Genomic DNA, 14,663 nt, shown 5'->3' with positions numbered 1-14,663 from the left:
TCACCAGTCACTCATCCTACCTGCAGCCTGTTACCAATCAGCAGCAGGGACTCTTTCAAAGCAGCAGCACCTCTCATAACCCTGTGGGCCCACTTGTGGGGCCGGGCATACGGTGTCCCCAGCTCACCTTTAATGATTGACTACCACAAAGGTTGGGTTATTTGGGTCAGACATGAGGAGCCAGGGATCACTCTTGGGCCAGATAGTGCTTCATAGCTTAAGCACCATAACTGCATGTAACAAACAAAGAAAACGGTGTGCACTTGTTGAAAGTTCTGTTTTGGAATTCGGAAGAAGATTCTATGGAGCTAAGATCACTAATGGTGGACAAATCTGACAATTTACCAACTATACTGCTTCACAGCGGAATACGGTTGGCTTGATGCCACACTGAAGGCTTGATTGCTTACATGAAATTACACCTTGTGGTTCGAAGCTGGGGTATGTTTAAATTGAGATATGACCATTCTACCAAACTCATATTTCAATGTGGTTCTTCAGAACTGTTTTTCTGCATTCAGACCATATAGTCTGCATTCAGACCATATAGTTCAGGATTTCTGTAACCAGAATCTCCCACTGGGTCACTGAGTGTTTTAGCTTTGGAGCACATAGGCCTTGTCAGCAGACCCCCTCCAGTGAGTAATTCTGCTGAAAGATGTCAGTCCAAATTTCCCTCTGTTCCAAATGAGCAAACTGGCTCAAGTTCAAGCAAGGCTGAGAAACAAGTCCTCCCAGTGATACCCTGATAGGTAACAGAAGTCTTCTTATTGCAAGTAAAAGGGACGGGGGCCTCTTAAGGTGGTCTTCCTCTGTGGCCCCAAGCTGGTTCTGTAGCATCAGTGGGTCATACAAGCATTTTAAAAAGATGAACTAGCATTGGTAGGTGACCAAAACCAAAAGCTAAAAGGTTACAATTCACTGTCACACATCATCTGAGCCTTGATAGACCTGTTCCTTCCCATGGACTCTTAAGTCCTAAAATGTAAGACTGAACAAAGCATATTTAAGGCGAACTAGTACGCCTTCAGTTCCTTTCTCTAACTGGTTCAGCACAGTCCGCTTCAGAAGAATTCTAGTGTGTTCTGCTACCTTTATCACAGCATGCCAAGCCTTGCACTAGAGAAGGTGAGCCTGCCACGAACCTCCACTTGAAAGTAACCAGAGTGACCAAGTCCGTTCCATCACAAATATCTAGGCTGCGTCCAGGTCAACAATGCTATTCTTTCCCAGTCATTGCTTGTGTTTGTTTGAAATGCCAAATGTCGTAAATGAAATAATTAGAGGTGTGAATGTAGCTGGGCTCTCAAGCCCAACACAACAGTACATATGGTACAAAAGACCTAAGGTATAGACTTCAATCTTGTTAAGTGACTTCTCTTGGTTTAGGCAAACAATATTCCAATCACCTTACACCAGATATAAATTGTGAAAAAGCAGCAAGGACTAGTGATCCAAAGTGAGCATCAAAGCTCTCTCGGGCATCCCATTTCAGTCCCAAATTACATACTTTGTCAGCATTGTAAATCAGAGCTCCTAACAGCATGTGAGGTGGGCGGGATCTACTCCACTCCACATTAAAGTTGACAGGTACCTAGTGATGGGAACTCCATCTTAGTACTATGGAATTTGAATCCAGTGGCACTGCTCCAGGACGCTACCACATCTAGCGAGTCAGAAACTAAAGAAAAATACTCTTGGAGGGCGCAGAAACGCAGGCACATCCGTATGTCATTTCCACAAGACAGAAATGAGCAACTTTGAGATCTAATCAACTTGAGGAAAGGATCGAAAAAATGTTAATGAGGAGCAAGGGAAGCAGAGGACTGTACTGAACGTCAAAATAAGTAGAGGTGAATGGGCCGTAGCTCAACACATTGCCTCCTACCTAGAGAGACGGCCCATAGACACTTGAAATCTGGTGATGTGCTACTGAGAGCCTGTTTTTAATTACTTTTTTCAAAATTTTAGATTAATATTTCGTTGCTTTTACGCTGCCAGATATTTATTCCCATCATTAGGAATCCTTTATTTTGTAAGTGACAATGAAAAGAGCTTGAGACAATGTATTGGCACCAGGTCAAAGTCTTAGCGGCACCCACAATAACTCTTATGCCTTGTACTGAGACTTTGAGTGACGGCTCTGTCTCTGTCATATTTTTGAACTTTCATTTACGAACAAGGTAAATCTGTCACAAGAGAGGCTTCTCGCAAACAACTTTTTTTCTGCAACACTAAGCTACACATTAGCATTGAAAATGTGTGTCAAATACTCGAGGAGTAGAAGCCTCTTGTTTCATTAGACTAATGATCCATCAGTCTTCTCAACATCAGTCAGTAACCTCTTGTCCTCCCACAAGCACTCCCAAAATGTGTGTTGTCTATGTTGAGTTTGCAAACATGTTGTGCGTGTGTTAATGCATCTGTTACTCTCCTAATTTCGTAAAAGTACACATTCTGCATTTGCATCTAAGCAGATGTTTGAAAATGAGAGTAAATTGGTTAGTGTTGGGAACTTCGTTGCCATGCTGTTTTTTTTGTTTTTTTTAAGGCAGACTGAGCTCCAGGCGATATTTAAGGAAATTACACATAGAAGGTCGTGAACTTATGTACCCTTCAACAATAACAAAAAATGACAGGATCAATAGAAAATTTGTGAATATAAAAAGGCATTAACATTTTTTAAAGTTTTATATTGGGTCCAGGCAAAATGCCTGTTATGCTGGGAGATCACAATTTTGTGTTAACGCTTATTATGCGATATTCCCCAAATTACACCATTATGCATGGTGGCACGCTGCAAAATTATAGTACAGGTCCAAGGGAAAAAAGGAGGACGACGAGGACATGAGTGGCTGTTGTGCATGGCACTTCTGTTGTTTTGTTATAGTTTTTAGCATGAAATGCCTTCTTGTGTTCAACATGGAAGTTAGGATGCATTTTACATTTCAATCCTATGCATTAAAATGTAGCACTAAAAGCCAGTTTTGCATCTTGTATAATTCTGAACGGAATGCATATAAATACACACAAGTGAGTAACATTAATCTAACACATTCCTAATATGTGTGTGGCTATCTGTTTTTTTTGTTGTACTTCAAGAATCAAGTTATTTAACATTCAGAAACAAAGGGTTGATGTGGGAAACGGCCATTACAACGTGGTCATTACCACGCATGACCATTACCACGCATGCCTTTACCACACATATTCATTTAGCACAAATCTTTACAACAAATTCTGTTCTGAAGGCATGAATGGTAAAGGTATATGTGTGGTAAAGGTTTAAAAGTAAGTACAGGTATTAAGTGTTTGTATAGAGTTTTCAGGGATTAGGGTGGGTATGGGTTGTTGGATGATAAGGGGTCTTTAGGATGGGTGTGGGTTTTCAGTGGTAAGGGCATTTTTAGGGTGGAAATGGTTTTTTGGGTAGTAAGGACATTTTTAGATTTTAGAGTCGGTATGGGTTTTTGGGCGATAAGAGTGGTTTCAGGGTTGGTATGGGTTTTTGGGCGGTTTTAGGGTGAGTATTGGTTTTTGGGTGGTAAGGGCATTTTTAGGTTTTAGGGTGAGTATGGGTTTATGGTGGCAAGGGGTGTTTAGGCTTTAGGGTGAGTTTGAGTTTTAGGGTGGTAAGGGCATTTTTAAGGTTTAGGGCGGGCAGAGTTTTTAGGGCACAAGGCATATATATATATATATATGGGTTATGCTTTACCACCTTACTTTTTACCATGCATATGCCTCTACCAACCATGCCTTTTGTTAGACTTTTCATCCTTGGCGTGGTCTGCCTTAACTTTTTGCCTCTGTTTCCCAGGTTGTTGATGTGTCCTGGACTATGATTTTGCTGTTCTTGTACTCTGGGCCCTTTACCACTGCTAACCAGTGCTAAAGTGCAAGTGCCTCTTTACAAAATGTGTATGTAATTGGCTTATCCATGATTGGCATATTTGATTTACTAGTAAGTCCCTAGTAAAGTGCACTAGATGTGCCAGGGCCTGTAAACCAAATGTTACTAGTGGGCCTGCAGCACTGGTTGTGTCACCCCCATAAGTAGCTGTGTAATCATGTCTCAGACCTGCCACTGCAGTATCTGTGTGTGCAGTTTTTAACTGTAAATTCGACAAGGCAAGTGTACCCACTTTCCAGCCCTAAACCTTCCCTTTTCTTACATGTAAGGCACCCCTAAGGTAGGCCCTAGGTAGCCACAAGGGCAGGGTGCAGTGTATGGTTAAGGTAGGGCATATAGTAATGTGTTTTATATGTCCGGACAGTGAAATGTTGCTAAATGTGTTGTTCACTGTTGCAAGGCCTGTCCCTCTCATAGGTTAACATAGGGGCTACCTTTAAATAGGATTAAAGTGTAGATTCCCTTTGGTAGCAGATGGACATGTGGAGTTTGGGGTCTCTGAGCTCACAATTTAAAAATACATCTTTTAGTAAAGTTGATTTTAAGATTGTGTGTTTGAAAATTCCACTTTTAGAAAGTGAGCATTTTCTTGCTTATACCATTTCTGTGCTTCTGCCCAGTTGTGGATTCCCTGTCTGGGTCAGTTTCACAGTTGGGCTGGTTGCACCTCACACTAGACAGGGACACAAAGGGAGCTGGGGTGTAGTCTACATTTCCTGATGAGCCATCTGTGCTAGGAGGGAGGAGAGGAGTGGTCACTCACACCTGAAAGGGCTGTGCCTGCCCTCACACAGTGCAGTCTCCAACCCCCTGGTGAGTGTCTGGGGCCTGGCCAAGGCAGGATTTCAAATTCAAAAGAGACTTTACTTTGAAGTAGGCCTACTTTAAAGGAGAAAATGGGTATAAGAAGGGCACCCAAAACCACACACTTTAGAACACTTCTGGAAACCAAGAGGAACCTTTGCCTGGAGAAGAGCTGAAGAGCTGAGGAGGAAGAGCTGCCCTGCCTGTGACGGTGCTTTGTGGAGCTATCCTGCAGTTGCTGCTTCTGCCAGAGTAAGAGGGCAAAGACTGGACTTTGTGTGCCTTCCATCTTGTGAAGATATCCAAGGGCTTGATTTAGAGCTTGCCTCCTGTTGTTTGAAGTCTCAGGGACAGAAAAGACTTCTCTCTGCCAGCACCTGGAGTCTCTGGAGACACTCTGACTCTGCCCTGTGGTGCCCATCCAGTTCCTGGAACCCTAAAAGGAGAAGCTGGCAGCCTAAGAGGAAGAAATCCACGCACAGAACGCCGTGCGGGGAAAAGATTGACGCAACTCCATTCTGCGTCTGGGAAATCGATGCACTGCTGGCTGGAAAAAAATCGACGCTTGCCTGTAACGCGGCTGAAGAATCGACGCACAGAGCTGGGGAAACAACGCGCAGCATTACCGACAGAGGCTGGTGAGATTGCAACCCGCGCTGCCTGGTTTTCGGATCATCATGCAGCTGGATTTCCGACGCAAACACCGCTGGGTGTGTAAAAACACGGCACGGCCTGCCCAGACCCGAGAGTGCTGACCGGATCGACTTATCGCTCTCCTGAGAGAAGAAATGACGCAAGGTCTCACTCGTGAGTGAAATTGACGCATTGCAAGTGCTTTTTGACATACCCAAGGTACATTTTCACGTTAATAGTGTTAGTGTGTGTTTAAAACTACATGAAGACTATTTTTGCTTTTTAATCGATAACTTGACATATGTGTTGTGGATTTTTGTGGTCTTGTTTTGTTTAGATAAATATTCTCTATTTTTCTAAACCTGTGTTGTGGCATTTTTGGGTGTTCTCATGAAGTTACTGTGTGTAATGGTACACATACTTTACACCTAGCACTCTGAAGTTAAGCTTACTGCTCATGCCAAGCTACCAAGGGGGTAAGCAGGGGTCATCTGAGGGTGATTCTCTTTTACCCTGACTAGAGTGAGGTCCTTGCTTGGACAGGGGGTAACCTGACTGCCAACCAAAGACCCCATTTCTAACACCTTTACATGGAAATGTTTGTGGTAAAGGCATGCAAATGTAAAGGCATATGCGTGGTAAAAACTTTTGTTGTAAATGCATATGTGGTAGTGACGCATGCATTGTAGAGACCACGTTGTAAAGGCATGAGTGGTAGTTGCCTATGTGGTTCCATCATACAACTGGTTGACCTCACCAACGAGCGGTACAATTGTATGCTTGCAGGTCATGTAAAAATAAGAACAGCAGAATGCATTACACATACAATTACATTTGTATGTTCATTTTTAAAAGGCAAGTTCAATGTGGTACCACTTAAACCATGCCACCAATGCCCATGAATATTCTAAGTAGATCAGTGAGGTACTCCAAAGCATAGAACAATTTTTTCTCATTGCAATACTATTCACAATGGCTAAAACAGTTGTCCTACATACACCCTTTAAAACAATGGACATCATGAGTTTCCATAAATACTTTCTTGATATGTTTCAGACAAGCATTAAGCAATAACCAGGGCCAATGGAGTTATACAATTTAGTGGCTGTGGCGTTTTCCACATAATGACAAGTTAGTTGCATTTGCTGCATAAGCCATCAACTGCTGCATAATCTGTAGTTCTTAACAAAAAAAAATTGTTTCTAGCTCAAAGGGATCAAAAGTTTACTAAAAACAAGATGATACGTATTGCTGTGAAGTGGAAGGGCCTTTACAAAGGATGACTGGTCCACTTCCCAGTGTTTATTGCTGTATCTGAGTTTTAAACAGGTAATAATTAATTAAACACCTATGTCCAGGCAGTGTTAACCTATGTAACAAGCATTGGTAAATGCAATAGGTTTCACCTATGTGATTAATAATAAACTGTTTTTTGTTGCAAGTTGTAGCTTGGTCAGCAGTTGTGCAAGATAAGTTACTGAAACTCCATTAAAGTGTCATGACTGGTTTGAGAAAGGAAATATTTTGTGTGACTGGTGGTACTACAAAAGCGACGAGTACAGGCCCATTTCAAGCACTGGGGAACGTTTAGACCTATTTACTTGATATTCCTACCGAATTCACAAGGTAGCAGGTGTTTTATATTTAAACCGTAAGAGTTACAGAAATGTGTACAGGTGTATTACTTTCCTTCCATTATTTACCACCAAGACAAAGAAGTATGCAGATAGGTAGTGGGAAGGGAGAAGAGAGAGCAAAAAAAGAGAGCAAGAGTTAGGAAAGAGTTGCAGAGAGACAGTGCGAGAGAGACTGACAGAGGGGGCAGAGAAAGCAAACAGAAGGCGAATAAGAAAGCAGAGAAGACAGAGGGAGCAAAGGAGAGACAAACAACATAAAATGCATATCAAGAGTTTGGGAGAGTAATGTGGAGAAAGGGAGAGATGAAAGGTGGGACTTGCAGGTTAAGATAGAGTGGACCTGGAGTTTAAGCGAGTGAGAAGAGAATCATGAGGGCTCTAGTCATAGTCACAGCTGCTCAACGACAGACTTGCAGACTGTCGGGTCCAGGGAAAAAGGTGATCAATTTGCAGAAGACATGATGGGTAAAGAATTGGCACGACCCCACAAAGACGACACCCCCAATGATGGTCAAAAGACAGACATAACAAAAAGTGGCAATCTTGACTGGTACCCTACAGGTGAAAGACTGGCTATGCCAAATCGCAGCAGTAGAGGTTTCGCTTTTCACACTCCAGTCCCACAGAACGCATAAAATATTTTTTTCTCAAAGTGTACAATGAATGCCAGTCATTTATTTACGAAGCATGCTTGGCACAAAATAACATTGTGACGTCTAAGCATCTGACCCTGGCTGCCTATGGCGCCACTCTTTCCCGCAGGTCTGGCACTGTGCCAGCAACAGATCCTGCCAGCCTGTCTAGGTCTATTATCGATCGTTGTGCCAACGCACAGTATATGAAACATGTATTTCCACTGCTGTGGCTGCACAGTCCACGGACTAACAAAATCATGGCTGTCTACGGTTATGTAATGACATTAAATGGATATCCTAATTATACTTTGCCTTCCTGTTTTTGATCTAGCAAAAGGTTATGTGAAAATCCTCACAACCAAACATCATTATTATGAAAAACAAGTGTCATTAAATCCAAAAATAAAAAACTATATCGCACACCCACTAGGTGTTGACCCATCGAAGACTGCAAATGAAAAAAACTTAATTCAACCTCGTATACTTCTCCGGGTCGTTACATTGCACATTTGTAATGTTTCGAAATACTGGCTTTACGCACAAATAGAAAACAACTTTGAAAAACACCACAGCAAAATTCTTCCATTTCCGCTAGTACCACACGCCGAATGATTTTTGATTATTAATCTTATCCGTGTGTATCCTGAATTCATGCAACATGGAAAGTCGACCACTCCTGTAGTGCCTCGTGCTGTACACAGTAGCAGTGCACGCTGTGCACAGGTGGCTATAACAGCAACACAGAATATGGCGCACAGGGCAGAAGCAATGGGCAGAATTGCCTCACACTCCGCCTGAACTTCTACCACAGCTAGTACTGAACGTGTCATCTGTGCTCTAGTGAAATAAAGAAGTCTTTCATAACCTCCCTGCGATATGATTGTGCGAAAAAAAAAATACAATCCATTAGCAAACATGATGGAAACATTAAACTCTTGCAAATACAAATAAAACAAGAGTGCAGAAACAGCCCTGCCAAGTGCTACGCATCTCGTGTTAGAAGATCCCCTTTTCGGTAATGTCCCCGGCATTACCTTAAATTGTCGAAAGCATTTCACCTCACAGACCTTGCACAGCTGATCAGATGAAGCTGTGCTTGAACCGCGTCCGAAGTGCTTTCTAAAGCCACTGCCAGCACCCTATCCATTCCTGTCCTCATCCTGAGAGTGGCAGTGTCCAGCCACTGCTAGCACAGGTAGAAAAATAATGCACATATTGGAAAATGTGATCACGACGAGTGGCCGCTAATGTTCACGAAGTATACTTATCAATGGATTACTAATATGAAATATAGAGCATATGTTTGATTAATGTAGTAATATGTCATATCAAGGGTTATGCATTATGTATTAGCTTTATTAAATGAAGGCCTTGACTTAGCGGAGGTCTTGGCCTAGTTGCACGGCCTCATCCCAAGCTGTATTTCTAAACCGATTAATTAAATGGCTGACTTAGAGAGTTAAACTGTGATTTTCCACTGTACTGTCTAAATGTGCTCATAGCTAAAGGTCTTTCTCATGAGAACAGATTGCTAGAAGATGCTGTTCTTGCTAAATGTAACAGTATGAGCGTAATATGTGTAAGACTGACTTCCTCAGGAGGAGAACAATGGAGACACTGACTGGAGTGTAAGTTGCAACAATATTGTTACCTGATGAGCGGGATGATGAGGACATTACAGGAGAAACCTATCAGCGACATGTGAACAGAGTACTTGTAGAAGTTATCGATTTGATGTTTTAGTTTTATTGGACAAAGTGTGAACATGAGATCCCTTGACCAATAGGGACTTGGGAAGTAGTTTTAGGAAATCTAACTTAGCCTGACTGCACCAAGGGAAGAGAGACATTTGCTCAATTTCTTGCTGGCCGAAAGGTCATTACTTTTTTTGAGCATCTTGACAAGAGACATGCTTAACTTTATTGCTTAAAGTCTTTGCGTTTTCTGAACTTTGGTGCTGAATACTGATGCCTTGCTGACTGAACTAATGTCCTACTGACGAAGACTATCTTAGCATGCTGATCCAAATTGAGGAGAGGTATATGAATTCTGAATTTGACTTGCAATGTATGTTTGCTTTTTCTTTTTAGGTACCAATCGCACTGTTTTGATAGAGCCATAGTTAGATGCATGAAGCCTAACATGCTTTTGGGGACTTGTCAGGCCTGGCATTTGAAGTCTCTATACGACAAGTGATCGACCCAGGACTGGGTCTCTGGCTTGTATGGACTACCAAGAGTATGCACTGAACGTGTCAATGCCTTTCCACCACAAGGGAAACCGAAGAAAATATGCAGCATTATTCCAGTGTACCTGGCGATAACCTGGTTTCTAAAAAGTGTGGCCAACGACTAGAAAACAGAGACAGACTCTCTATTAAGTCCGTCAAAGAAGTGCAGAAAGGTTTACACACACATTTCACAAAATATGTAATGTAATCAACTATGTTTAAAAGTTCTTATTTTTTCTACGTTTATACGTGAGTAGACCATTTAGCCCGGATTTTCTTTGCATTGTGGTACTTGCATTACTGGTTTAATAATGAAATAAACAAGACAATGGCCACGATGCAACGGAAGGCCTGAGACCGAATAAACTACTCAAACGTATACCTCGACACATTAAGAGTAATTTTTTTAGGCCCTTGAAGGTTGCAAGAATAAGCTTCAGCCACAGCAAAGTAATTACAAATAGAGAGATACTTTAAAATACCAATACATTGTTTGTTCTCTAACATACCACGTGTTTATTTTCCAGCAGTGGTTTACTTAACTAGCTGTTTATCTTAGTCCCTGCATTTGATCATCTGTCAGACAAATGCCTCTAGATTGCCCTAAACCCTTTCTTTACACCTGCTGTTTGAAGTGCACGAGCAACAGTTACTTGAAACCCTGCATTTTTTCCCAACCAGTGTAACTGACATCTAGCGCCCATCGGCCCCTGCTGTGTGCAGTAAGGAGCACCTCCCCCTGCTGTGTTGCTGCACATCTAAGCACAAGTGGAAATGAGTGCCAGTACTTCTAGATTTTCATTAAACGTACTGTGCATAGGAAACCCATACACCATGTGCAGGGGGCTACTGATGATTGGCAGGATGAGCCGGTGACAGATTTCGAACTCCGATAGACGCCCAACCGGGCCAACGTACGTTTCTTTGACTTGCAGCGCTAAAGCAGCAAACATCACTCTTAATACCAAAGCCTAGTAATACACATCCGTGCAGAATTCAGATGGAACATGATACCTTTCTGAGAGAATCTCTCAAGGCGTAGTGCTCTTGGCTGTATATGCTGTGATCTGTGCTGGACACAGCTCGGTTTCCTGAGACAGAGGCTTGACCCGACACATGCCTGCACTGGGACAACTGCCAGCACAGCAGCCGAGTGGGCACAGCGCCGAACTCCACCAAACACCTCCAACTCATGCTGCACTCTACTTTCTGTAGTTTTGTGAGACCCGTGCGCGTGCGTAGACAGCTGCTTTCTCGCCCCCACGACCTCTGAGGCTTTCGGCTGGATTTGCATGCTGGGGGAAGCGGATTGGGTGATAGCAGGCTGTTTCCTATTGGCTGCTGCCGGCAGCTTAAACACGGCTGTACTTCCTAGTCCCCGAGCTAAAGTCTCTCTAAGGTGCTGAACATTTTGAGTTTGTATGTCCTGCTGCTTAATTCTTTAACTACAAGCACTGTTGTCCACAGAGGCTGGTAAATAACCTCCATCTTGCCAGTTGCTACGTTTTAATACGTGGAAGAAGAAAGGAGAAACCAATACAGAGAAACAAAACATAAAATGCACGAAAAACAAGCATTTGCAATGCAAAGGTTCTCGCATTACGTCGAGTTAGAGCTATTAGCGTTGTAAACACCTAACCGGACTTTTCTTGCCATATTAAATGGAGAAAAAAAATCGTGCTGTGTAAAACAAAGCGGGATAGCTCTGCGAAATAAAGAGAAAAAGTAGTCCGGAAACCATACGAAAACGGAGCCTCATATGTTTCCAGTAGTTTACCGGTGCTCTCCAGGAGGGCTAAACACCGGAAAAGGCATGATGTATGCATGTCTTTCACGAATTGAAACAAGCAGATTTTAAAAGCAAAGCCCACAAGCTAATGAAAGTGGAGTTAAAATCTCCCTAAAGAGAGATTAGAAATGGGATAGAGCGCTTTGCGCTCGCCCCTAAGAACAGAGCCATTAAGGCAATTACCGAGAAAGGGAAAAACAAATAATGGAATAATACATGGACAAATTCAAATGAGGTAAACTAAATACAAGGAGAAGCAGAGAAAGGAAGAAGAAACAAGCATTTACAATGCAACGGGTCTCGCGTTTGCTCATGTTAGAGATGATCGCGTTGTAAACTACTAACCCGACTTTTCACCTATCGGGCAAAAGTGCATTTGTGTACACAACCCGAAAAAGTGAAATTACCTATGTAAAGCGCTCGACTTCTGCCAAGCGAGATCGCTCTCCTAAATTAGAGAAAAAGAAGTCCACGAGCCCGATGGAAAACAGCACGCCTCGCATGTTTTCTGTACTTGGTCACTGCGCTAGAGGAGGGCTATCCACCGGAAAAGGCATGACCTATGCTTGCCTTCGACTAATGAAAGCAAGCAGATTTTATTAGGCAAGCCCACAAACCAATAAAAAACACTGACGTGAGGTTGACAGGGCTCCGAGCCCTTTTCTAAATACAAAAGCGTCTCGCTGCGATACGCATGCGCGAGCGCATGCAACGCAGGTTCGACCCTAAAAAATAGGATTTTCCGGTCACCTGCGTAGCTAGTTTTTGTGGTGCTTATGTAATTGTAATGACATAAAGGGATTCCAAGTTCTGAGCACACCGAAGTTCGACGGCAGGCGGTTGTGGAGCTCGGTGCGGTAGGAGCATGGTACCCTGTTTCCTGTAAGGTTGTACTACAATAAAGAAATTGCACACTTACAGTCCTGTGTCGTTGGGTGCAGTCACTTCACTAGCCCCCATTTATTTGCTCAGTTAAGTTTCCATGTCGACACTAGCGTGCCTTCCCACTTACCTCATGCAAGGTGCACTACTGGCGGTCCTCAATACTTTGAAAAGGTGCGGCACAGAGACTGGAAAATCACAGTGCTTGGTGTGCATGTACGCCAAACATTTTCTTAGAAGTTGCCACTTGTCTGTCTGTTTAGGCCGTAGTTATTAAAGCATGAGGCTGCTCAAAATAACTACACCCTACTAGGCGAAGTTTACTTCTTAATACTTGGAACACCAAAGAAACAACATGGACCAAGTGTAGCTTTGCTGTCACCCCTGACTTCACAATGTTGACTATATGTGACTATTATATAAAGGATAACATAAATACATTTTTTACTATTGTAGAGTGATAGAGTTAGGAAATCATGTATTCTGCGCCTTAACTTTATTAAATTGAAAATATTCATGAGTATAATCTTAACACCATCCTTATGTTATTGGAGTGTCTTTGTACTAGAAACTAAAACAATTTATGTAATTTGTGCTCTAATGTTTTTGGTTAACGTTGAGAAATGTAGTTCTCCTTCACATTAAAGTATGTATATTAACAATTTAATTTGTTTATATTAACTGTAACCTGAAGTTTAAAACGGGAAAGGGTAATCAACATTATATGAATGTAGAATATGTGCACCGTATAACATTAATTAAATGTGCATTAGTGTTTAATATTCTTAGCTTGACTTTACTAGGCCTGAATTTCTTTAACATGAGAAACTGTTTTCTATTTCTGCTAACATGATGTTTCGTTGCAGGTGCGTTCTCATGAAATGGTAGTTTTGAAATAGATGTGCTATTGTTTTACACATAGAGAGTCTGAGTGAAGAATTCTGATAAAAAGGAGCATGAAGAACTGAATATGAGATGACTGTCTCTTATTCATGGATTTTGCAAATGATTTACTGGAGACCAAGGACAGCAACGTTCTCAGGCCTGCTCTGGAAGTGCAGGGTGATGTTGCAACTTACACGGTGGGACAGGAGAATACAATGGAGCTTCTGCTGGTGTGATGAAGAAGGTGTTACACGGTTGAATTTTGTGGTAATTACTAGGGCTTTCACTAATTGATTGCACAGACTTTTCCAAGGATTTTGAGAGGTTTAGACCCCTGACTTTCCCCTTGTCCCCCATGCTTTGCTGAGTGTGGCTTGGGCTTATACTTGACTCTCTAAAAACACTCTTGACCAAGCTTCTGAAATGCAGTCACCTTCCTTTTCATTTTTCCAAATCCCTTTTGTCCTATTTTTACTTCTCACCTTTTGTCCTTATGTCTTTTAGTTAGATTAACATTTTTCTGCATAGCCTAGACTCTTTGGAAGGTTCTTTAGTTACACAAAATTTAACTTGGTTAGATGATTTTAGCTTTCACTTTTGTGTAAGAGAATCGACCGTCATTTGTTTTCCCAGTACCGGATACTATTGCTGATATTTTGTTTTGCTGTTACTGAACTATTGGTTTGTCTTATGTTAACTTGTCTAAAAGTCCTGGTTCCCTATAGTTATCTTGTATCTTTGCAGCATATTTTCGAGATTTGTTCACATTAACTTGAGTGTTAAGCTATAATAAGGCCCTTTAACTTTATTTCCAATTTGCTTTTTCATTGTGTGGCCAAATTGGTAACACTGTAAATTAAATGTTGATTGCTTGTTACCTAATTCCTTAGTTAACCCCTTAGCACAGATCCAAAGATCATCGTCCTCAGCATTAGAGCATACAAAATGCTCCATCAAAGATGAGCAGCTGAGCTGGACAGATTGGTCCTCATGGAGGGAAAGAGATAGGAAATTAATGTGTCCCAATATAAAACTAACTTCTCCCATTATAAAATTTACCAAACCCAGCCCAAACGTCTAAGCCCATGACTCATTTGGAGGATTAATGGACTTCCAGTGTTGTTACAACTCAGCGGATGTCTGAGTATTAATAGGGTTGCTCGTTGCATTGCTTAAGCTTAGATTGCATTGCTTTTCATGTGTTGTGCAGAGAAAACTGACATTGTGAGAATGTGGCACTTTTTGCAAAGAAGTTGAA

The 14,663-nt window shown here is 41.9% G+C and overlaps 1 protein-coding gene across 1 annotated transcript in view; it reads right to left on the bottom strand.

The window, feature by feature from the left end:
• Positions 1–11,134, bottom strand: part of LOC138262018 (probable acyl-CoA dehydrogenase 6) — a 593,995-nt gene extending 582,861 nt beyond the window's left edge. Inside the window, exon 1 of the mRNA XM_069211670.1 lies at positions 10,864–11,134. Coding sequence (XP_069067771.1) covers positions 10,864–11,043 — 180 coding nt within the window. The 5' untranslated portion in view covers positions 11,044–11,134. The remainder of the gene's footprint in view (positions 1–10,863) is intronic.
• Between the last annotated feature and the right edge of the window lie 3,529 nt (positions 11,135–14,663).

The sequence above is a fragment of the Pleurodeles waltl genome, chromosome 10 (assembly GCF_031143425.1).
Source record: "Pleurodeles waltl isolate 20211129_DDA chromosome 10, aPleWal1.hap1.20221129, whole genome shotgun sequence".
In the NCBI taxonomy this organism is placed as follows: Eukaryota; Metazoa; Chordata; class Amphibia; order Caudata; family Salamandridae; genus Pleurodeles; species Pleurodeles waltl.
Note: the sequence above shows the minus strand (reverse complement) of the source record. Positions and strands in the feature narration are given on the sequence as shown.